This window comes from Salvelinus namaycush, chromosome 20, assembly GCF_016432855.1.
Source record: "Salvelinus namaycush isolate Seneca chromosome 20, SaNama_1.0, whole genome shotgun sequence".
In the NCBI taxonomy this organism is placed as follows: domain Eukaryota; kingdom Metazoa; phylum Chordata; class Actinopteri; order Salmoniformes; family Salmonidae; genus Salvelinus; species Salvelinus namaycush.
In genome coordinates this window covers 15,118,742-15,142,202 of record NC_052326.1, presented here as the reverse complement: position 1 = coordinate 15,142,202, position 23,461 = coordinate 15,118,742, and the positions used below count along the sequence as shown (strand labels likewise).

Sequence of the window (23,461 nt, the reverse complement as noted above, 5' to 3'; positions counted from 1 at the left end):
CCTAAAAATGTGAGGCTCAAAACACCTGCCCTGAATGACGGGTCGCCACTGGGTGTGTGCTGTGTGGCACCTTACTTCTAGCTGGTTTACAGTAGTATGCACGTTCTGCGGAAACCTGAGGAAACGACATGGACCGAAGAACACTGTTAGAGGGAGGGGCTACAATTGGCCAACGCGTTTCCCCGCCCATTTAAAAGACATGAGCATGCGCACTTCCATAGAACTCGGACTAAAATCTTTTGCACAACTGTTCCTTTCTTCATACTGCCCGTATCAATTCGCCGGCGTTTTCTTCCTGTAGGTTTCACACATTGTTTTTAACAGATCAAGAATTGGAAATGAGTGGAGATCATTCTCACAACGATAGCCAGGTAACAGTTGGAATATTTTGCAGTGTCAGTTGTGTATGATATTAAAACCGCTTGCTGTTTTATTTGCCTCAGCTACACTAACTTAGCTAGCGTTAGCAAGTGACCTAGCTCGATAACTTGGCTAGCTAATCGCTGTATACTGTATATAAATTGGCTGCTACAAATGTGACAGTAATATTTACGTGTTGTCGTACTTTTTAATCCTGTTATGTGATTTTCACAATGTTGTAAACGTTATGTCCACACAATTGTAAACTAACTTTAGCTAACTAGGCTAAGGCAGCTAATTGCTGTTGAAAGCCATATAAGACCAGTCACTGGCCAGCCATCACATCAGGGTTGCTAGATAGCTGACGTTAGGCTAGCTAGCTGTTAGACAAAGTTCAAAGTTAAATATCTAGCTAACAAGCCATCAACTAAGATACCTAATCAATCTTTGTTTTAAAATTTGCAGATCGACTCCGGCTCTCGGGTCAATGGTAAGTGTGATGTGTCACAATGGTTTTTCTCCTTCGAATTCTGACCTGTCCGCAGACTCCGCACAGTTAGCTAGCGATCCGTTTTGCATTTTAATATGTGATTTTGCCTGTATGCAATTTGACTATTGCAAAATGAATGGCATCTTGAGGACATTTAAAGTTGTCTGAATCTATTTACTAGCTAGCTAGCATGTGCTAGTTCGCTAGCCAGACAGATAGTTTAGCAAAGGACAGAAATGGCGTCCAGAGACTAAGTCCTCTGCCTCACTCACAAGCGCCTATTGTTCAAATGGGTGGCTCTTTAATAGTTTTTAGACATTTTATAATCTCGATCTGAACATAGATTCATAAAGAACTGGATGTGTTTTATTGGTATGTCAAATTTGATTTTATTGTTGGCCTTCGTAAAATGCCACATTCCGGGTCTGAAAGTAAGGGTTTGAGGGTTGAGGACTTAGTCTCTGCGCCATTTTCTTTTTTCTGACTGTAGAAAACATAGCTGAAGTGCAGATGGCGGTGATATGGAGGCGAAACACGCAGGAGCGTTTGGATCAGACATGATTCACAGTGCTGAAATAAGTACAATCATCTGATAGCCCAATTTAGCTTAAACAGCATTCTGTGAATTTATTATGGATAGCTACTGTTTCTTCATAAAAAGGCTCATTTACTTTAGCTAGTTGTAAACCTATGAAGTATTTAAGTAACACCCTTGCCAGACTTCTTGTACAAGATATTGTAGCAATACATATGTTACTACCATATGTCTGTTATATATATTTTTTAGGACTGAATTCATTGATAGCTTTGTTGCCATGGCCTGACCCACATGGCTACTGAGATCTACCTAAAACAAGTAAAAACCCAGCAGTGGTATTTAACACGTATGAATGACCTTTCGGGGGTTTCACAAGCTACATGCTTTCCCTTGCCACTAAGTAAAAAAAAATAATAATAATAATAATTCTGAAAGGTTCTCTACCTGAACAATATCAAACAAGTCATGTCAATATAGGACAATGTGTTTACTTCTCCTATGACAATGTATTTCCTATAAACAAGAAGGGCTCCACTACTAGGCCTTGGGATATCATGGTTGGCTGCCACAACATCCTACAGCGTTTGACAGACCAATAATCTTTCCCAAGGAGTCTTAAGTGTCAGCTTCTATGTCCAGATAGAGGGTGGGTTTTGACATGCAAAGAAGCCATCGCTCTCAATTTGAATATAAAGTTGTTAGAACAGTGCATTGACCCCATTTTCTAATGTGGCATGTCTCATAACAGCCTTTCCTGTTACGTTACAGCCTTATTTTTTTTATTTTTTATTTTATTTAAAAAAAAATAAAGTTTCTCAATCTACACACTACCCAATAATGACAAAGTGAAAACAGCTTTTTAGACATTTTAGCAAAGAGAAATTCAATAGATTAGACATGATTTGGAAAGGCACACCTGTCTATATAAGGTCCCAGAGTTGACAGTGCATGTCAGAGCAAAAAACCAAGCCATGAGGTCGAAGGACTTGTACGTAGAGCTCCGAGACAGGATTGGGTCGAGTCACAGATCTCGAAAAGGCTACCAAAAAATGTAGGCAGTATTGACGGTCCCCAGGAACACAATGGCCTCCATCATTCTTAAATGGAAGCGTTTGGAACCACCAAGACTATTCCTAGAGATCGCCGCCTGGCCAAACTTAGCAATCGGGGGAGAAAGGCCTTGGTCAGGGAGGTGACCAAGAATCCGATAGTCACTCTGACAGAGGTCCTCTGTGGAGATGGTTGTCCTTCTGGAAGGTTCTCCCATCTCTGCAGCACCCCACCAATCAGGCCTTTATGGTAGTGGCCAGATGGAAGCCACTCCTCTGTAAAAGGCACATGACAGCCCGCTTTGAGTTTGCCAAAAGGCACCTAAAGACTCAGACCATGAGACAAGATTCTCTGGCACCATCCCTACGGTGAAGCATGGTGGTGGCAGCATCATGCTGTGGGGGTGTTTTTTTTTAGTGGCAGGGACTAGGAGACTAGTCAGAAACGTGGCAAAGATGAACAGAGCAAAGTACAGAGAGCCTTGATGAATACCTGCTCAAGACCTCAGACTTGGGCAAAGGTTCACCTTCCAACAGGACAACAACCCTAAGCACACAGCCAAGACAACACAGGAGTGGCTTCGGGACAAGTCTCTGAATGTCCTTGAGTGGCCCAGCCAGAGCCCGGACTTGAACCCGATCTAATATCTCTGGAGAGCCCTGAAATTAGCTGTGCAGCAATCTGACAGAGCTTGAGAGGATCTGGACAGAATGGGAGAAACTCCCCAAATACAGGTGTGCCACACTTGTGGCATCATACCCAGGAAGACTCGAGGCTATAATCGCTACCAAAGGTGCCTCGAAGTACTGGGTAAAAGGTCTGACTACTTATGTAAATGTGCTATTTTTGAATACATTTACAAACATTTCTAAACCTGTTTTTGCTTTGTTTATTATGGGGTATTGTGTGTAGATTTTAGGGGGGGGCATTAAATCAGTTTTAGAATAAGGCTGTTATGTAACAAAATGTGGAGGAAGTCCAGGTTTAAATACTTTCCAAATGCACGGTACAAGATGGATTCATTCCTTGATTTGTGCTGATGTATTGCATTTAAGATCTACATGAAAAGCTAATGTACCCTCATTCTATTACTAGATATTTGTGAACATCAGTGCAAGCCCTACAAGTGCTTGCCCCAATACTGTGATAGAATTTGATAATTTATAGCTTGTAAGAACTATAGCCTACATTCATACGGCAATCCCTAACTATTTTTGCCTCTGTAGGGTAACTTTGTATCCTATTTGGTTGTAAATACAATATTATTTTCATGATCTGACAATCAGAAATATGTTTAGTTTATTGGTGTCTGAACCAGTAGCTTGCTGTAGGGTATAGAACCTTATTACTGAGCCACTTATTTTTAAGCCTCACACCTTTTCAAAACATGCCTTGATGGCAATGCATGAAAGTAATTTAACGTATTAAGTTTCTTTGGCTGTCAACTCTTGTTTGACTCTGAAGTGCCTGTGTTGTCTGTCAACTAGAGAAGATCGGAAATTATTGGAATTAAGGATAATAAAATGTATGGACGAGCAATGTCAGAGCGGCATAGACTAAGATAATGAATTCTATACTATTCTACTGTATATACATATGAGATGAGTATTGAAGCTAGACGAGGCCTGTTAACTTGTCTTGCTCCCCCTTTTCTTCCATGTTGATACTGTATCCCAGTAAAAATGTGCCTTAGCTGTCACTGCGCACTAGGGGGCGCTGTCTTACCATGTAAGGCATAATCCTCTCCCACGGCACAAATTCATAACTTCATCTGCCCACAGTACTCCAATCCTCAGTCTGACCTGAATTTGTAAACTTTATTTGAAGTGTGGTCTATTGATAGTGTTTGGTCTGTCATAAACAAGGGCCCCAAAATGCAAATGTACCTCAAGTTGACTGGATAAGATGGCCCTAATCCAAATGCTACCAGTACCAACCAGTCATTTATTCCGGTTGACACATGCCCACACAATCTGACAGGCAGTATTCAGATTCACACCTGGGTGGTGGATGAGGGCTCTGGCCTGAGCTTAGAGTGGGATCGTGTCTTTCTAGTCATGCATTCAGACATTACAACACTAGTATCTTCCCATGTCTTTTTATGCACTTGCATATTTATTTTCTCACTCAGCCTGTTGGACTTTAATTTGAACTACCTGTTTAGTTTTCACCATGGGAATCTTGTCTGAACTTGTTTTGAGTGGTATCGTTTACTCGTTGTTCCTGGTGCGGTAGATGTCTTTTGTTCTTTAGTTTTGGCCTGCTGGGTTTAGAGATGGGTTGGAGAAGGTGGGTATTTTTCCTATTCCTTTGACAATAGCGCTCACCAGCTCGTAGTCCTGAAACCCGGAAATTAGTTACCTCTGGTTTGTTCAGCCATTCCTTTGGGGGAAGGATATGGTTTGGGATAACCTCTGATCTTATTTCAGGGTTTAACACAGGCTAGGGAGACCTTATACATTTTGTTCTGAGATAGTCAGTTAATGAATTATAAAGCCATTGTGCTTTTTAATTATACAAATGCTTCAAAATTCAGTGACATTTGAGGATTCTCAGAACAAAACTAAGGTCTCCTAAGCCTGTGCGGCTTTTATCCCAATACTCCATTTCCCCATATGCTTTATCCAATGAACCATCGAGTTGGTGCCTACAAAAAGACACCATTGCTATTGCTCTCTATGGTCATCATTATTTAGCTATTTTTCCCTTGTTTTTATTTTGCAGATTCTCACAAGCATAAAGATAAGTACAAGGATAAAGAACACAAACACAAGGACCACAAGAAGGACAAGGAGCGTGAGAATTCAAAATATGGCAACAGGTATGAGTCGCCACTCTCTTAAGCAGGGTTGCATAGGTAAATGAGTCTGTCTAGTAATGGAAGGGGAAACCTAGTGTGCCACTGGGGCAGTAATTTGACACCCAAACATTTGCTTTGAAGAGCTCTTTAACGTTGGTGTTTGTATGGTCGTGTCTGATAAGCAGGTTGTGCATGAATGAGCATAGGGTAAGAGTCACTGTTTTTGTTGCTCCAGTCTAGTAAATCCTAAACATTCTCTAGTTAGTTGATTTCCCTATTGGTATTTAGGTCTAGTAACTGATCCTGATGGAATGTTTTTGTAATCTGTCAATTTCCAGTGACCATAAGGACTTCTCTGAAAAGAAGCACAGAGAAAAGGAAAAGGAGAGAATTAAGCACAAAGATGGCAGCACAGACAGACATAGGGAAAAAGACAAGAGGAAGGAGGTGAGGGTGATAATTGTCCCATAGAGATGGCAGCATTGCTACCATTTTGGTTTAATGTGCCAATCAGTATGTCAAATTTTTGTCCAGTCTCACCTTCAGTGCAAACCGGAATTTATAGCCCTTAACAATATGCATGTTTTAACTCTTCGTTGTCATCTTGCAGATCAAGCCGAAGAAGGAAAAAGAGAATGGCTTTTCCAGGTAAGTTTAGTTTATGTATTGTACATTTCTGCTGTATACAATTGCTGGTTACATATCTGATTTCAAATGCACAATGAATCTAAATGTTTGCTTCCTATCACCAGCCCTCCTCGCATTAAGTCTGAGCCGGACAAGGATGACGTCTACCACTCTCCCAAGTCCCTGAAGAGAGAGCGTGACCATGATGTGTAAGTAGATCTGGACTGTCAGCTGGCCCATTTTATTCCTTAGTCTTTGGCCCTGTTGTATTTGTACAATGAAGATTTTTAGTTTTAGTTGCCATGTTTAGACCAACCCCATCTGGTTTGTCCTAATTCTGTTGGGAAATCTAATGTTTGGTCATTGTTGGCTGTCAAGAACTCCCCAGCTTCCTTTTGGTGTAGAGAAGACCAAGATCGTTGTTGAATCTACCATTGCATTCAGGCCTCATCATAAGGTGTTTTTGTTTTTTCAGAACTGAATTCAAACCCAAAAAAATTAAACTTGAAAATGACAAAGTGGACAAGAAGGCAAAGAAGAGGAAACAAGATGAGGTATGGGAAACCTTCAGATTAATATTGGCTCTATTTCAATGATCCCTTGAGAGAAAGACTCATGTGTTTCTTCTGTGTTTCTTGTAAAGGACATCAAGCCCAAAAAGACACAAAAAAACAAGAAAGGGGAAGTTGCTGATGGGAAAAAGAAAGCAAAGAAGGAGCCTGAGGAGAAGTGGAAGTGGTGAGTTTCGTAGTTGCCTGCCAGCTGTGTTGCTACACAGACTTGTCGTGAAGGCACACTGTGGTGCTTTGTTATGGAATGCTCAAATATGGATGTTCTGTGTATCTTTGTTGGACAATCATTTCCTTCTCACCAATCTACGTTCTTGTACTCTGTTGCACTACAGGTGGGAAGAGGAGAGGGCAACAGATGGTTCCAAATGGAGTTTTCTGGAACATAAAGGCCCAGTCATGGCAGCACCTTATGAACCTCTTCCCAGCAATGTCAGATTTTTCTATGATGGTAAGATTAATAAACAAGTGCGGCTAATTTTATGACACTTGGTCTATCTATGTGTGTAAGTTTCTCAGTGGAAATGGTGGGATTGGCTGATTTAACAAGTCTGTTAATCTATGTAGGGAAGCAGATGAAGCTCAGCCCAGAAGCTGAGGAGGTAGCCACCTTCTTTGCCAAAATGCTGGACCATGAGTACACTACCAAGGACACCTTCCGGAAAAACTTCTTCAAAGACTGGAGAAAGGTAGGGGGTGTTCAAGGCTGTATACTTAGGGTTTGCAAATTACCTGCTTATTAAAAATCTCATTGGTTTTAATTGTATAGTAATTCATGACTTGTCTAACTTCGTCCCCTCTCCTACAGGAAATGACCTCTGAAGAGAAGTCTAAGATTACAGACCTGAAGAAGTGTAACTTCAATGAGATGGGGGAATACTTCAAGGCTCAGTCTGAGGCCAGAAAGGCCATGACTAAAGATGATAAACTGGTGAGCTAGAACAATACATTATTTCTTTAAACACGGCTGTCCAATATAGTTCTAACCAAGGCGGCAGAGAATGGTAATTAGAGGTCGACCGACTATGATTTTTCAACTCCGATATAGATTATTGGAGGACCAAAACAAGCCGATGCCGATTTAAAAAAAAATAATAATAATTTGTAATTATGACAATTACAACAATACTGAATGAACACTTATTTTAACTTAATACGTCAATAAAATCAATTTAGCCTCATAATGAAATGTGTTTAAATAATGCAAAAACAAAGTGTTGGAGAAGAAAGTAAAAGTGCAATATGTGCCATGTAAGAAAGCTAACATTTAAGTTCCTTGCTCAGAACATGAGAACATATGAAAGCTGGTGGTTCCTTTTAACATGAGTCTTCAATATTCCCAGGTAAGAAGTTTTAGGTTGTAGTTATTATAGGACTATTTCTCTCTCTACCATTTTGTATTTCATATACCTTTGACTATTGGATGTTCTTATAGGCACTTTAGTATTGCCAGTGTAACAGTATAGCTTCCATCCCTCTCCTCGCTCGAACCAGGAACACAACGACAACAGCCACCCTCGAAGCAGCGTTACCCATGCAGAGCAAGGGGAATAACTACTCCAAGTCTCAGAGCGAGTGACGTTTGAAACGCTATTAGCGCGCACCCCGCTAACTAGCTAGCCATTTCACATCGGTTACACCAGCCTAATCTCGGAGTTGATAGGCTTGAAGCACAGCAAAGAGCTTCTGGCAAAACGCAGGAAAGTGCTGTTTGAATGAATACTTACGAGCCTGCTGCTGCCTACCACCGCTCAGTCAGATTGCTCTATTAAATCATAGCCTTAGTTATAACACACAGAAATACGAGCCTTAGGTCATTAATATGGTCGAATCTGGAAACTAGCATTTAGGGGAAAAAAGGTTATTCTTTCAGTGAAATACGGAACTGTTCTGTATTTTATCTAATGGGTGGCATCCATAAGTCTAAATATTCCTGTTACATTGCACAACCTTCAATGTTATGTCATAATTACGTAAAATTCTTGCAAATTAGGCGGCCCAAACTGTTGCATATACACTGACTCTGCGTGCAATGAACGCAAGAGAAGTGACACAATTTCACCTGGTTAATATTGCCTGCTAACCTGGATTTCTTTTAGCTAAATATGCAGGTTTAAAAATATATACTTCTGTGTATTGATTTTAAGGAAGGCATTGATGTTTATGGTTAGGTACACATTGGAGCAACGATACGCACTGCATCGATTATATGCAACGTAGGACACGTTAGATAAACTAGTAATATCATCAACCATGTGTAGTTAACTAGTGATTATGATTGATTGTTTTTTATAAGATAAGTTTAATGCTAGCTAGCAACTTACCTTGGCTTCTACTGCATTCGCTTAACAGGCAGGCTCCTCGTGGAGTGCAATGAGGCAGGTGGTTAGAGCTTTGGACTAGTTAACTGTAAGGTCTTAAAAAATCGGCCAAATCTGTGTCCAAAAATACAGATTTCCGATTGTTATGAAAACTTGAAATCGTCCCTAATTAAATCGGCCATTCTGATTTAATCGGTCGACCTCTAATGGTAATGCATAGTATCTTCAGGCTGATCCTGGGTGCTTCAACTGTACCCAGATCTAACTGGTTTGACTCTGGTTTTCTGCTTATTGTAGAAAATCAAAGTGGAGAACGAGCGCCTCCTCCAGGAGTATGGCTTCTGCATCATGGATAACCACAAGGAGCGCATCGCTAACTTTCGCATTGAGCCCCCGGGTCTATTCCGTGGCCGAGGAGACCACCCCAAGATGGGCATGCTGAAGCGCCGCATCCGCCCTGAGGACATCATCATCAACTGCAGCAAGTGAGTGAGAGGGTCCTGGTTGCAGGTGGCAATATGAACATAATGAAAGTAAAGGCTTTGTTTTCTACAAGCACTTTCCTCTTTTTCTGGATTACTTTGACACATGGACTGCTTGTTTGGACCTGATTTGTGCATCTGAAGACTTGCTCTCACTCACCCACTTTGTCTCTTCCACAGGGGCTCCAAGAACCCCAAGCCTCCCCCTGGCACCAAATGGAAGGAGGTGCGTCATGACAACAAGGTGACCTGGCTGGTGTCGTGGACAGAGAACATCCAAGGCGCTATCAAGTACATCATGCTGAACCCCAGCTCCAGAATCAAGGTAGGTTGACTAGGGGCATCTTCATTATGGCTCATAGTGGATGCAGAGATATCAGGGTACTTTAGTCTTTTAATGAACTCTCACTTGAGATGCCAATGGCCAGGGCTTGACTGCGACCAAAACATTTGCATCTAGATATGTGACAAATGGAAACGTTTTAATGTTTAAACTAGTAATATCGTCAACCATGTGTAGTTAACTAGTGACTGTTAAGATTGTTTTTTTAGATAAGTTTAATGCTAGCTAGCAACCTACTTTGGCTCCTTGCTGCACTCGCGTAACAGGTGGTCAGCCTGCCACAGTCACCTCGTATTGCAATGTAATCGGCATCCAAAAATGCTGATTACCGATTGTTATGACAACTTGAAATCGGCCCTAATTAAATCAGCCATGCCGATTTTAATCGGTCGACCTCTAGTTTACAAGTTATGCCTGTTTGAAATGTGAGAAAATGAGTTCTTAAATTTGCAGTAATCAATCAAGTTTATTTTATATAGCCCTTCGTACATCAGCTAATATCTCAAAGTGCTGTACAGAAACCCAGCCTAAAACCCCAAACAGCTAGTAATGCAGGTGTAGAAGCACGGTGGCTAGGGAAAAACTCCCTAGAAAGGCCAAAACCTAGGAAGAAACCTAGAGGAACCAGGCTATGAGGGGTGGCCAGTCCTCTTCTGGCTGTGCCGGGTGGAGATTATAACAGAACTATGCCAAGATGTTCAAAAATGTTCATAAGTGACAAGCATGGTCAAATAATAATCATGAATAATTTTCAGTTGGCTTTTCATAGCCGATCATTAAGAGTTGAAAAACAACAGGTCTGGGACAGGTGGCGGTTCCATAACCGCAGGCAGAACAGTTGAAACTGGAATAGCAGCAAGGCCAGGCGGACTGGGGACAGCAAGGAGTCACCACGCCCGGTAGTCCCGACGTATGGTCCTAGGGCTCAGGTCCTCCGAGAGAAAGAAAGAGAGAAGGAGAAAATTAGAGAGCCAAGATTTTCAAAATGTTCATAAATGACAAGCATGGTCAAATAATAATCAGGAATAAATCTCAGTTGGCTTTTCATAGCCGATCATTAAGAGTTGAAAACAGCAGGTCTGGGACAGGTAGGGGTTCCGTAACCGCAGGCAGAACAGTTGAAACTGGAATAGCAGCAAGGCCAGGCGGACTGGGGACAGCAAGGAGTCATCATGCCCGGTAGTCCTGACGTATGGTCCTAGGGCTCAGGTTCTCAGAGAGAGAGAAAGAAAGAGAGAACGAGAGAATTAGAGAGAGCATACTTAAATTCACACAGGACACTGGATAAGACAGGAGAAGTACTCCAGGTATAACCAACTGACCCTAGCCCCCCGACACAAACTACTGCAGCATAAATACTGGAGGCTGAGACAGGAGCGGTCAGGAGACACTGTGGCCCCATCCGAAGATACCCCCGGACAGGGCCAAACAGGAAGGATATAACCCCACCCACTTTGCCAAAGCACAGCCCCCGCACCACTAGAGGGATATCTTCAACCACCAACTTACAATCCTGAGACAAGGCCGAGTATAGCCAACAAAGATCTCCACCACAGCACAAACCAAGGGGGGGGCGCCAACCCAGACAGGAAGATCACGTCAGTAACTCAACCCACTCAAGTGACGCACCCCTCCTAGGGACGGCATGAAAGAGCACCAGTAAGCCAGTGACTCAGCCCCTGTAATAATGTAATAATCTACAGCAGCATTCTAGAATTATATTGGTCTAAAGGGTTAACTTCTTATGGATGAAATCCCGTTAACGGGATCGATTTGACAACAGCCAGTGAAAGTGCAGGGCGCCAAATTCAAACAAATCTCATAATTAAAATTCCTCAAACATACAAGTATTATACACCATTTTAGAGAAACTTGTAAATCCCACCAGTGTCCGATTTCAAAAAGGCTTTACGACGAAAGCATACCATGCGATTTATGTTAGGTCAGCACCTAGTCACAGAAAAACACAGCCATTTTTCCAGCCAAAGAGAGGAGTCACAAAGCAGAAATGGAGATAAAATTAATCACTAACCTTTGATCTTCATCAGATGACACTCATAGGACTTCATGTTACACAATACATGTATGTTTTGTTAGATAAAGTTCATATTTATATCCAAAAATCTGTTTACATTGGCGCGTTATGTTCAGTAATGTTTTGCTTCCAAAACATCCTGTGATTTTACAGAGAGCCACATCAATTTACAGGAATACTCAAATGTTGATAAATACAAGTGTTACATTACACATGGAATTAAAGATCTACTTCTCCTTAATGCAACCGCTGTGTCAGATCCTTTTTTTTTTTTTTTTAAAGCTTTACGGAAAAGTACACCATGCAATAATCTAAGTACAGTGCTTAGGCACCAAAACAAGCCATACAGATACCCGCCATGTTGTGGAGTCAACAGAAGTCAGAAATAGCATTATAAAGATTCACTTACCTTTGATCTTCATCGGAATGCACTCCCAGGAATCCCAGTTCCACAATAAATGTTTGTTTTTGTTCGATAACGTCCATTTATTTCCAAATACCTCCTTTTTGTTTGCGCATTTAGTTCACAAATCCAAATTCAAGAGGCGCAGGCACTCAAAAGTTATATTACAGTTCGTAGAAACATGTCAAATGATGTATAGAATCAATCTTTAGGATGTTTTTAACAAATCTAAAATAATGTTTCATCCGGACAATTCCTTTGTCTTTAGAAATGAAAAGAAACAGAGCTCGCTCTCACGGCCGCACGCCTGACTTAGCTCATGGCATTCTGCCAGATCCCTTGGTCAAACAGCTCTTATTCGCTCCCCCTTCACAGTAGAAGCCTGAAACAAGGTTCTAAAGACTGTTGACATCTAGTGGAAGCCTTGAAGTGCAATCGGACCAAATTTTACACTGTATATTGGATAGGCAAAGACTTGAAGACCTACAAACCTCAGATTTCCCACTTCCTGGTCTTTTTTTTCCTTCTGTTTTTTGCCTGCCATATGAGTTCTGTTATACTCACAGACATCATTAAAACAGTTTGAAACTTCAGTGTTCTATCCAAATCTACTAGTAATATGCATATCTTAGCTTCTGGGCCTGAGTAGCAGGCAGTTACTCTGGGCACCTTATTCATCTAAGCTACTCAATACTGCCCCCAGCCATAAGAATTTAACTAGCTTGTCCTGCGTTGCATATAATCAATGCGGTGCCTGTTAATTTATCATCGAATCACAGCCTACTTTAACAAACGGGTGACGATTTAACAAAAGCGCAATCGTAGCACCAATGTACCTAAACATCAATGACTTTCTTAATAATCAATACACAAATATATATTTTTAAACCTGCATATTTAGTTAAAAGAAATTCATGTTAGCGGGCAATATTAACTAGGGAAATTGTCACTTCTCTTGCGTTCAGTGTAAGCCGAGTCAGGGTATATGCAGCAGTTTGGCCCGCCTGGCTCATTGCGAACTGTGACGACCATTTCTTCCTTACAAAGACCGTAATTAATTTGCCAGAATTTTACATAATGACATTGAAGGTTGTGCAATGTAACAGCAATATTTAGACTTTGGGTTGCCACCCATTCAATAAAATACGGAAAGGTTCCGTATTTCACTGAAAGAATAAACATTTTGTTTTCAAAGTGATAATTTCCCGATTTGACCATATTAATGACCAAAGGCTCGTATTTGTGTGTTGTATTATTTGATAGAGCAGTCTGACTGAGCGGTGGTAGGCAGCAGCAGGCTCGTCAGCATTCATTCAAACAGTACTTTCCTGCATTTGCCAGCAGCTCTTCGCAATGCTCGGAGTATAGCGCTGTTTGACTTCAAGCCTATCAACTCACGAGATTAGGCTGGCAATACTGTAGTGCCTATAAGGACATTCAATAGTCAAAGGTGTATATGAAATACAAATGGTATAGAGTCCTATAAATTCATATAACTACAACCTAAAACTGGGAATATTGAAGACTCATGTTAAAAGGAACCACCAGCTTTCATATGTTCTGAGCAAGGAACTTAAACATTAGCATTTTTACATGGCACATATTGCACTTTCACTTCTACAACCCTGCATTTTTGCATTATTTAAACCAAATTGAACATGTTTCATTATTTGAGACCCTATTTTATTTATATATTATATTAAAATAAGTTCATTCAGAATTGTTGTAATTGTCATTATTACAAATGTATAAAAATCGGCCAATTAATTGGTATGGGCTTTTTTTGGTATTCCAATCGGTATCGCCGTTGAGAAATGATAATCGGTCGACCTCGATTGTAAACAGTCATGTTTTTGAGCTAACTTTTAAAGAGTACATCTTTAATGACACCACATTCATGTCAATAGGAATAACACATTGTTTTCCATATTCTAGACACTCACACAATTTTTTTTGTACATTTGACTAAATTACTCACTCAATGTACCAAGTATAATATATTATAAAGAAATACAATTATCCAATGTGACCAAAGAACAATATTCAGAAAGTATTTCAAAACCCACACAAAGTAGGCTGATTGACAACGATTCTTACTTCTGTAACAATGCAAACAACTATTTCAAAATGTAGGTAACCTTTTCCAGATTTAGTACAGACCAGGCCTGACACAATGTAGAAATAGTGGCCTACTTCAACAATTTGGTGAAATCTAACAAGTATTAGATGGATGCAGATGAAGATACAAAACAACTGTTCAGAGACAAGATTTTGTAGTCCCAATTTCATATTTCACACGGTCACTTTTAGTGTTTGCATTTAGCCTACATGTCATGGAACTCCTGGAAGCACGGCCCCATTCTGCAACGTGGCACAGAACATCTAGAGCACCCAAAGGAGGTTTCTACACATCTCACTCCTGTGTTCACTGGATACACACCCCAAACACCCTTTCTTGCGCCCTTCAAACTTCACTTGCTTTTAAGTTGAGTTAACTCGGTCCACACACCCTGGTGCCACTCTTGGCTCTCCTTTTCCTGCCACTGTAGCCATATCAAACTGAATGCACAAGCTGCATTTTGAAGGACTTCTGGGACCTGCGGTTTCTGGGAAGGGGCCTTTTCAGGTTCCCCCACAATGTATGCATTTATGATGGAAATGTTGGGCATCCCCAAAAATGCATAATTCCACCATTTTCTGTCTGTGTCCAACATTGTTTGGTCAAGATCGTCAACCCCGCCCATTTCTTGTTGTAATCCATTACAAGCTCTGGAACAGATTCTTACCATTTTTTTAAACTCCAAAGCCACTGTCACTTTAGGTCAATGCTGTATAGTAAAAGGATGAATGGGGAGACTTAGGGCAGACGCATGTGTGTGCAGTCCCTCTGCTTCATCCTCTTGTTCCTCACGCCACATCTCTATCCCTCCAATCATCTCTTCCTCCCTGCCTTTTACTGCTGAGCCCTGACTCTCCACATCACTTCCCTCACTTTCACTTAACTAGAGGGAGAGGAGCAACAAATAGGATACAATTGTGCTCAGGAATGTAATCTCTTGTCACACTCGCTCTTTCTTCCTTCCTTTTTCTCCACCATACTGTCTTCCTAATAAGGGGTTTCCATAATAAATTGTGTGATAGTTACACTCCTCCAAGTCTCCTCTCTCGCACACATACACACAACTCTTGCCTGACAGACTAACTACAGAGTTGACCAATGTTAGCTGATTAGTTATGAAACTGGGACCATTTCCTAATGAATTGCATCAGTAGAAACAACAAACTCAAACTGGACAGTTCTCAATCTCTTCATTCAAAGACTCAATCATGGACACACTTACTGACAGTTGTGGCTGCTTTGCGTGATTGTTGTCTCTACCTTCTTGTCCTTTGTGCTGTTGTCTTTGCCCAATGTTTGTACCATGTTTTGTGCTGCTACCATGTTGCTGCCTTGCTATGTTGTCTTAGGTCTCTCTTTATGTAGTGTTGTCTCGTTATGTGTCCTATATTTTATTTTTAATCCCAGCCCCGTCCCCGCAGGAAGTCTTTTGGTAGGCCATCATTGTAAATAAGAATTTGTTCTTAACTGACTTGCCTAGTTAAATAAATAAAAACAAGACAAAACAAGCAACTTGTTAGCTGGTTAATGTAAACAAATAACCAACTCTTGAGCTCCACTGTGCTGACATCTACTTCTCTAACATGACAGCTAAACTGTCAAATAGGAAAACGAGGCAAAGTACAGCCTATGAATATCTGCACCAAGCAAACATGACAAATCATAACCTAAACCCAACAGATAACTGACTCTAGCCTTCAATTCGGTGGCTAGTTAGCTGGTTGTCTGTATGGCTAGCTCGTAAAAGTGACAGCTGAGGTTGATGCTTTGTGAGTGTAGCCCTAATTTACTGCTACTCAATGTTTCTTGCCTGACAGACTAGCTAGCTAAACAACCAACTAGTTAGTTTGCAGGGTTTCGCTGTGTGTGTATATAGTCAGCTATTTCCACGAGACAGAGCGCAATCATTCGAGCTCAAGGGCTGATGTGCTCGCCTGTATCAACCAAATTATCATGACATGATTTGCTAATCTGAGAGCTAATTCCAAGTTTCACAGCATCAAACATCGACAACATATCTGCTGTTTTAAATATTTCACTCACCTCGACAACGCTTTTCAAAGTGCAAGGACGAGTCCGAATCCGTATCACCAACCAACATAGATACAGCCTCTTTCACAGTGAAAAGTAGTGTCTGTTTCAGCACCGTCGTTTTTGCGTAATGAATAAAAAAACGTTAGTCAAGTGAGTGTACCCTGTTTCTGGTTGACCACAACCACGTGAATACGACAGCAGGTTGTTAGCAATTTCATTGTGCGATATTGACAAATTCCTACAAAACAAGGCTGTTCGTGAACGCTATAGTAATTTAAAGAAAGGTCGACTGCCTCTGGGTTCTAATTATTACACGGAACCCAAACCGGCTGCACGCTTGCGCCATCGTGCATACATTTATTTTGTCCCTCTACACCAAACGCGATCACGACACGCAGGTTAAAATATCAAAACAAACTCTGAACCAATTACATTAATTTGGGGACAGGTCGAAAAGCATGAAACATTTATGGCAATTTAGCTAGTTAGCTTGCACTTGCTAGCTAATTTGTCCTATTTAGCTAGCTTGATGTTGCTAGCTAATTTGTCCTGGGATAAAAAACATTTGGTGGTTATTTTACCTGAAATGCACAAGGTCCTCTACTCCGACAATTAATCCAAACAACGGTTAACCAAATCGTTTCTAGTCATCTCTCCCCCTTCCAGGCTTTTTCATCGTTGAACTTATATGGTGATCACATCTAAACTTTCATAGTATTACCACGACAACACAGTTTATCTTTCAATCACCCACGTGGGTATAACCAATGAGGAGATGGCACGTGGGTACCTGCTTCTATAAACCAATGAGGAGATGGGAGAGGCAGGACTTGCAGCTCGATCTGCGTCAGAAATGGAAAGGACTTCTATGTTAGCCCTTGGCAACGCAGACGCTCGGGAGCAGTGTGGCGCAATAATGGAATAACATATATTCCTACACTTATTTTGCAACGCTTGCGCACGCGACGTGAGCGGTGTGGTCAGCCTATTAGACTACCATTTTGTTTATGGGTTTTCATTAACTCCCTAAGGTCGAAGTCCGCGTCCCCCCCCCCCCCCGTGGAAATCTAATAGCATAATAAAATCTGCAAAATAATCTGTTTTAAGCAGTGTTTTATTTTTTGCATTAGATGCGTCTGTTCCATCGCATCCGCCTGTGTCGCACTTCCTCATCTGCGAGGAAAGCTACAGCGGTGTTGGTCAGACCATGAGACATCCCGAAAATCGGCCTAATCGTCTGTAGCGTCCGAACAGTTTGGCCTACAAACTATTATGACCCCTCTATGGAAAGATGACTCTCACAATGGTATTCTCAGTCTGTGGTATTTTACTCGTCTGAAGTCAGTACAGCTGATCAGCCAACTTCTGTCTTACATCCAAACAGTTTTGGCTACACAATAACATGACCCCTCTGTGGAAAGGTGAGTCTCACGGACACGTACATGTCAGTTGTTTTGCTCTGATGCCCACAGACTTGTCTGAAGGTACCAGTTGAAACATTTTATGGAAGTATATATGGAGACTGTTTTGTGCCAAAAATAAGGGGTTAAATAAATTTTTATTTTTTTATTTTTTATAAATGCTTATTGTTTATCTCTGATATAGGATACACTTAAGAAAACTTCCTTTAGATTTTTTGGGGTGGATCTGATCCATGTAGTGAATGTTATTCAATGCGTTTATGGGCTAATAGTTGTAAGGCCAAACACATTTTCATCAAATCATGTTTTTATATATTGTTTTATACTTCTAGGTGCCTTAATTCCAAATCAAATAGCCAAATTGTCCTTGGTATGACCTTAAAACAATTCCATGGTTTTGGGTTTCACGGTGTGTCCCTAACCAGATGGTTAAGCATCATGTCTACTACCATTACTGTACCTCAATTCCAAACTTTTCATTTCCTTCTCTTAACTTCTAAAAGTGTTGCCATACAGGACTCTACTGCTATCGCTTACCTTTCTCTGCCACTTTTCCAAAGTTAAAGACGATGACGTAATTGGTCTACTCCAAAATAATTGATTCCTCGGCTCCTTGCAAGACACTCAGAAAAGGGAGTCGACAAGAGTCTGTGCGCATGTAAACTCAGCAAAAAAAGAAACGTCCCTTTTTCAGGACCCTGTCTTTCAAAGATAATTTGTAAAAATCCAAATAACTTCCCAGATCTTCATTGTAAAGGGTTTAAACACAGTTTCCCATGCTTGTTCAATGAACCATAAACAATTAATGAACATGCACCTGTGGAAAGGTTAAGACACAGACAGCTTAGACGGTAGGCAATTAAGGTCACAGTTATGAAAACTTAGGACACTAAATAGGCCATTCTACTGACTCTGGAAAAACACCAAAAGAAAGATGCCCAGGGTCCCTGCTCATCTGCATGAACGTGCCTTAGGAATGCTGCAAGGAGGCATGAGGACTGCAGATGTGGCCAGGGCAATAAATTGCAATGTCCGTACTGTGGGACAGGATGGCAACAACAACTGCCCGAGTTACACCAGGAATGCGCAATCCCTCCATCAGTGTTCACTGTCCCCGAGAGGCTGGACTGGGGGCTTGTAGGCTTGTTGTAAGGTCCTCACTGGCAACAACGTTGCCGATCGGCGCACACACCCACCATCACTGGACCAGACAGGACTGGCAAAAAGTGCTCTTCACTGACGAGTCGCGGTTTTGTCTCACCAGGGGTGATGGTCGGATTCGTGTTTATCGTCGAAGGAATGAGCGTTACACTAAGGCCTGTACTTTGGAGCGGGATCGAGGTGGAGGGTCCGTCATGGTCTGGGGTAGTGTGTCTCATCGGACTGAGCTTGATGTCATTGCAGGCAATCTCAACGCTGTGCGTTACAGGGAAGACATCCTCCCTCATGTGGTACCCTTCCTGCAGGCTCATCTTGACATGACCCTCCAGCATGACAATGCCACTACGCACAGAACGATGGCTGATTTCCTGCAAGACAGGAATGTCAGTGTTCTGCCATGGCCAGCGAAGAGCCCGGATCTCACGTCTGGGACCTGTTGGATCAGCGGGTGATGGCTAGGGCCCCCCCCAGAAATGTCCGGGAACTTGCAGGTGCCTTTGTGGAAGAGTGGGGTAACATCTCACAGCAAGAACTGGAAAATCTGGTGCAGTCAATGAGGGGGAGATGCACTGCAGTACTTAATGCAGCTGGTGGCCACACCAGATACTGACTGTTACTTTTGATTTTGACCCCCCCCCCCTTTTTTTTTTTTTTTTTGTTCGGGGACACAATCAATTTCTGTTAGTCACATGTCTGTGGAACTTGTTCAGTTTGTCTCAGTTGTTGAATCTTATCTTCATACAAATATTTACACGTTTGCTGAAAATAAACTCAGTTGACAGTGAGGACGTTTCTTTTTTTTGCTGAGTTTAGTATATAGTTCTGGTGCGCCCGCGGAGTGTGCCATTTGCGGTGAATAGATCTACAACAAGTAGCCTGTATAGGCCTAGCGCTGGAATGTTTTTGTAGGACATTGCATTTACTGATAGCCATGTAGGCCAATTTGATTAATCAATATAGCAACAATTAATGGTGGTTTGTTGGTTCGTAGGGAGAAAAGGACTGGCAGAAGTATGAGACGGCCCGAAATCTGAAGAAGTGTGTGGAACGGCTGAGGAACCAGTACCGTGAGGACTGGAAGTCCAAGGAGATGAGAATCCGACAGAGAGCCGTGGCACTCTACTTCATCGACAAGGTTAGACTGCTGTTCTTCTCTCACTCTCTCACTCACAGAGTTCAAAGTTTGGTTGTAACATGTTCCCTGTGGTGCTGTGCCCCAGTTGGCTCTGAGAGCAGGTAACGAGAAGGAGGAAGGGGAGTCGGCGGACACAGTAGGCTGCTGCTCCCTCAGGGTGGAACACATTAACCTGTACCCCGAGAAGGATGGCCAGGATTTTGTGGTAGAGTTTGACTTCCTGGGTAAAGACTCCATCCGCTACTACAACAAAGTCCCAGTGGAGAAGCGGGTAAGGACTTCAAGAATTTGCTTTTAGTTCAGAACATTTTCAGTCTTTCTTTTTCACTGTAGTTGAACTACAATGGTTTCCAGATTCCTGTCCAGAGAATGCTTGCTCCCTGTTATTGTTTTACGAGTTGTAAATATTCTGTCCTTTTTATTAGGTTTTCAAGAACCTGCAGCTGTTCATGGAGAACAAGCAGCCAGAGGACGACCTCTTTGACCGGCTCAATGTAAGAACGAAACAAGAATTTCGTGAGGAAGGACTTTTAATTTCAAATAAACACATTATTTGTGAATTGCAGTGTATTTTATTTGATGTCGCTGGAGTGTGAATGCACTAAGACGCGTGTGGGAATTGGATGTTGTCTCGTAATTCTGCCCCTCTTGTAATCAGTCATATTTTCTCATGGTGGCGTTCTCTCCATCTCTCTAGACCTCCATTCTGAACAAGCACCTCCAGGAGCTGATGGACGGCCTGACGGCTAAAGTGTTCCGTACCTACAACGCCTCCATTACCCTTCAGCAGCAGCTGAAGGAGCTCACCAGCCGTAAGTCATCAAGGCCGTGAGCATACCCGTGGCAGAGGGTCTGAGAATGCACAACCTGCCCAAAACACACTTTTGAATTGGTATGACCCGAGGTGGGACCTGCGAGCTTCATGGAAGACATGAGAGCTCCGGAATGTTGTAGATATGTGTGCAGCTGGTCACTTGTAATACGGTGTAAAGTTTATAGCAACTGTCGTAACAATGTCAATTTTCTCCTCTACTTGTAGCTGATGAGAACCTTCCAGCCAAGATCCTGTCGTACAACCGGGCCAACAGAGCCGTGGCCATTCTGTGTAACCATCAGAGGGCCCAACCTAAGACCTTTGAGAAGTCTATGCAGAACCTCCAGACTAAAGTGAGGCACTGGGGGGGCCACACGGGTAGTCTAATGGCGCTTTGCTGATGGCACAAAAAGGAAACCAAAGACTGTTGCTTTTGTTGAGGATGTTTGTGATTTGTTTTTAGGTGTTTGTCAGCTGGATGCATACTCTTCCCTTGGTTATTTTGGGAATACTTGTCTCTGGAATATCAGTCTTTATAGGCACATAATAAGAATCCAGCTGTACATGGCGTTTAGTTTCAAGATTATTAACGTTGATAATAATTCTATCAGATTGATGCAAAGAAGGACCAGCTCTCGGACGCAAAGAGAGACGTGAAGAGCGCCAAGGCTGACCTCAAAGTACGACGAGATGAGAGGTTCAAAAAGTAAGTATGAAGATATGATTGGCCTCAGGCATCCACGAGTACTTTTGTGCTGGGATGTAGATGTAGCCGGTTCCCTCCCTTGCTCCCCCAGGGCTGTGGAGACCAAGAAGAAGGCTGTGGAGAGGCTAGAGGAGCAGCTGATGAAGCTAGAGGTGCAGGCGACGGACCGTGAGGAGAACAAGCAGATCGCTCTAGGCACCTCTAAACTCAACTACTTGGACCCGCGCATCTCTGTGGCCTGGTGAGACACGACCGCAACCTTGTTGACAAACATGCACAACGTCTTACACCCGCCATTGATTGCCACTTGATCCGCACCCACTGTTCTGCTAGTAAATGTTGACGCATGTGGCTGTGTCCTAGATTAGTTGAGGGGTTTGGTGTTGAGGGAGTGAACTCCTGCAGTGTTGATTGTTCTAATATCCTTCTGCCATCTCCTTCCTAGGTGTAAGAAGTGGGGTATCCCTATCGAGAAGATCTACAACAAAACTCAGCGTGAGAAGTTTGCCTGGGCTATCGACATGGCGGAGGATGACTATGAATTTTAAATCCTGTTTGCGGTTTTAATTATGCGATTTTTATTTTATTGGATACTTGTTTTTATCTTAACTGATTACACCCGATGGCCAGCCTGACAAGGGAATAGGTGTGCACTCAACAAGCATGGTGAGGAAGGACAGAGCAGGGGTCAGGATGTATAGGCCATTACAGATGGGAGGACGAGGTGGGTTTGTCTTTGAATGTCTGAGGTCCGATTCGATGGCTGAACTATACCCACACCCAAAGGTGAAACGGTAATCCCAATGATTGGATGAGAACCAGTGGATGAGCTTTTTTGCCTTTTTGGTTCTCTTCGTCTTCAGCCACATGCACGACCTGAAGATGTCTGAACTTTGAACTCTGGGGTCCTATATCTACTGTATTCAACAAAAAAACGACTGCTTCGTGTATTCAATTTTTTTTTTCACTTGGTCTGTATTTTTAGCCCTCCCATATTAATGGATTCTATATTTTAATAGAAGAGGAAAGTAAAATCATGAAATGAATTCCTTATGTGCGCCTTTTGAGAAAATGAAATGTGAGCTCTAGGTATGAGAGTTGTGGGGGGGTCCATGAAAGTGTTTGGGTGAGTGTGATGTTTTAAACTGGACTATGTCGATTGTGTACCATGAATGAGAATGCTTTGACAAGCAAGGGGGAAAATGCTAAACCCATGTTAATATTTACCTAAGCAAGCAGAATGTGAATCATTTGTTTTACAGTATCTATCAGGGACTTATTTTCAATGTGAACCAATTTTATTTTTCTCCCCTTGCGTTGCCAGCATTCTCAATCTTTCTGCATAGCCCTGTCTAGCTCTGGTTTTAATTTAATAATTTCTGATTGTTTCCGAGGGGGGGAACAAAACCCTTATCTGTTACTTGAAAAAAAAATATTTTAATGTATTTTAAGTTAATGGAAAATGATTTTATTTTGTTAGAAGGGTGTGAGGGATATCAACTTTGCCAAAAATGTTGTTACAATTTTAGGCAGTAATTTTTTTTGTTTAAAGATTGAGAACAAAGAAAGTTAACAGGAGTTTCAATGTGAATTATCCATTCATTTTATTCCACTCATGTCTCAGAGGAAAGTTGGTGTTTGTAGCAGTTAACTTCCTTTCTCCAATCATGTTTTATGCTCATTGTATATTGAAAATGAATTAAACTCCTCAACTCTACACACTGGGTCTATTTTGTGTTATTGTGACATTACTTGTTATTATTATGGCCTTGCACCAAAGGGCTTTTTTGTTTTTTTGTCTCAAACTTCCTTGGCTTAAGTTGGATCTGTCACTGTTCACCCTGTTGACAGTCACTTTTCAACATACATTTCTCATTTAGGTGTACTGTGGTAATGTTTCAAGAGGCTTCCTGTGTTCCCAGTGTAATAACAAGCTCTGTCTACCCTGAGAACAGGAGGCCCCAGGAAGCATCCCCACTGCCTGTTGATTTTGGACAAGTCGCTATAGGAGGGATCAGGCAGGGTTTGGCACAGGCCTGGAGCTCATGTTTGG

At 41.9% G+C, this 23,461-nt stretch overlaps 1 protein-coding gene across 1 annotated transcript; it reads left to right on the top strand.

Moving 5' to 3' along the window:
• Window positions 1-244: 244 nt before the first annotated feature.
• LOC120065068 (DNA topoisomerase 1-like) lies at window positions 245-23,125 on the top strand. The gene is made up of 21 exons (XM_039015753.1): window positions 245-371; window positions 826-850; window positions 5,163-5,259; window positions 5,577-5,685; window positions 5,849-5,886; window positions 5,991-6,074; window positions 6,341-6,419; window positions 6,509-6,603; window positions 6,770-6,885; window positions 7,002-7,123; window positions 7,243-7,365; window positions 9,053-9,240; window positions 9,418-9,562; window positions 19,745-19,888; window positions 19,974-20,159; window positions 20,314-20,382; window positions 20,586-20,700; window positions 20,928-21,055; window positions 21,314-21,408; window positions 21,500-21,649; window positions 21,854-23,125. Exons 1-21 carry the CDS (start codon window positions 339-341, stop codon window positions 21,954-21,956), a joined length of 2,244 nt encoding a protein of 747 aa, XP_038871681.1. The 5' UTR covers window positions 245-338; the 3' UTR covers window positions 21,957-23,125.
• Window positions 23,126-23,461: the final 336 nt, after the last annotated feature.

Excerpts from the sequence above, each read along its gene's own strand:
- LOC120065068 (XM_039015753.1), top strand. The coding sequence starts at position 339 with ATGAGTGGAGATCATTCTCACAACGATAGCCAG. Across the intron at positions 20,160-20,313 it reads AAGTCCCAGTGGAGAAGCGG|GTTTTCAAGAACCTGCAGCT; the intron begins GTAAGGACTTCA and ends CCTTTTTATTAG. Across the intron at positions 21,056-21,313 it reads TGCAGAACCTCCAGACTAAA|ATTGATGCAAAGAAGGACCA; the intron begins GTGAGGCACTGG and ends TAATTCTATCAG.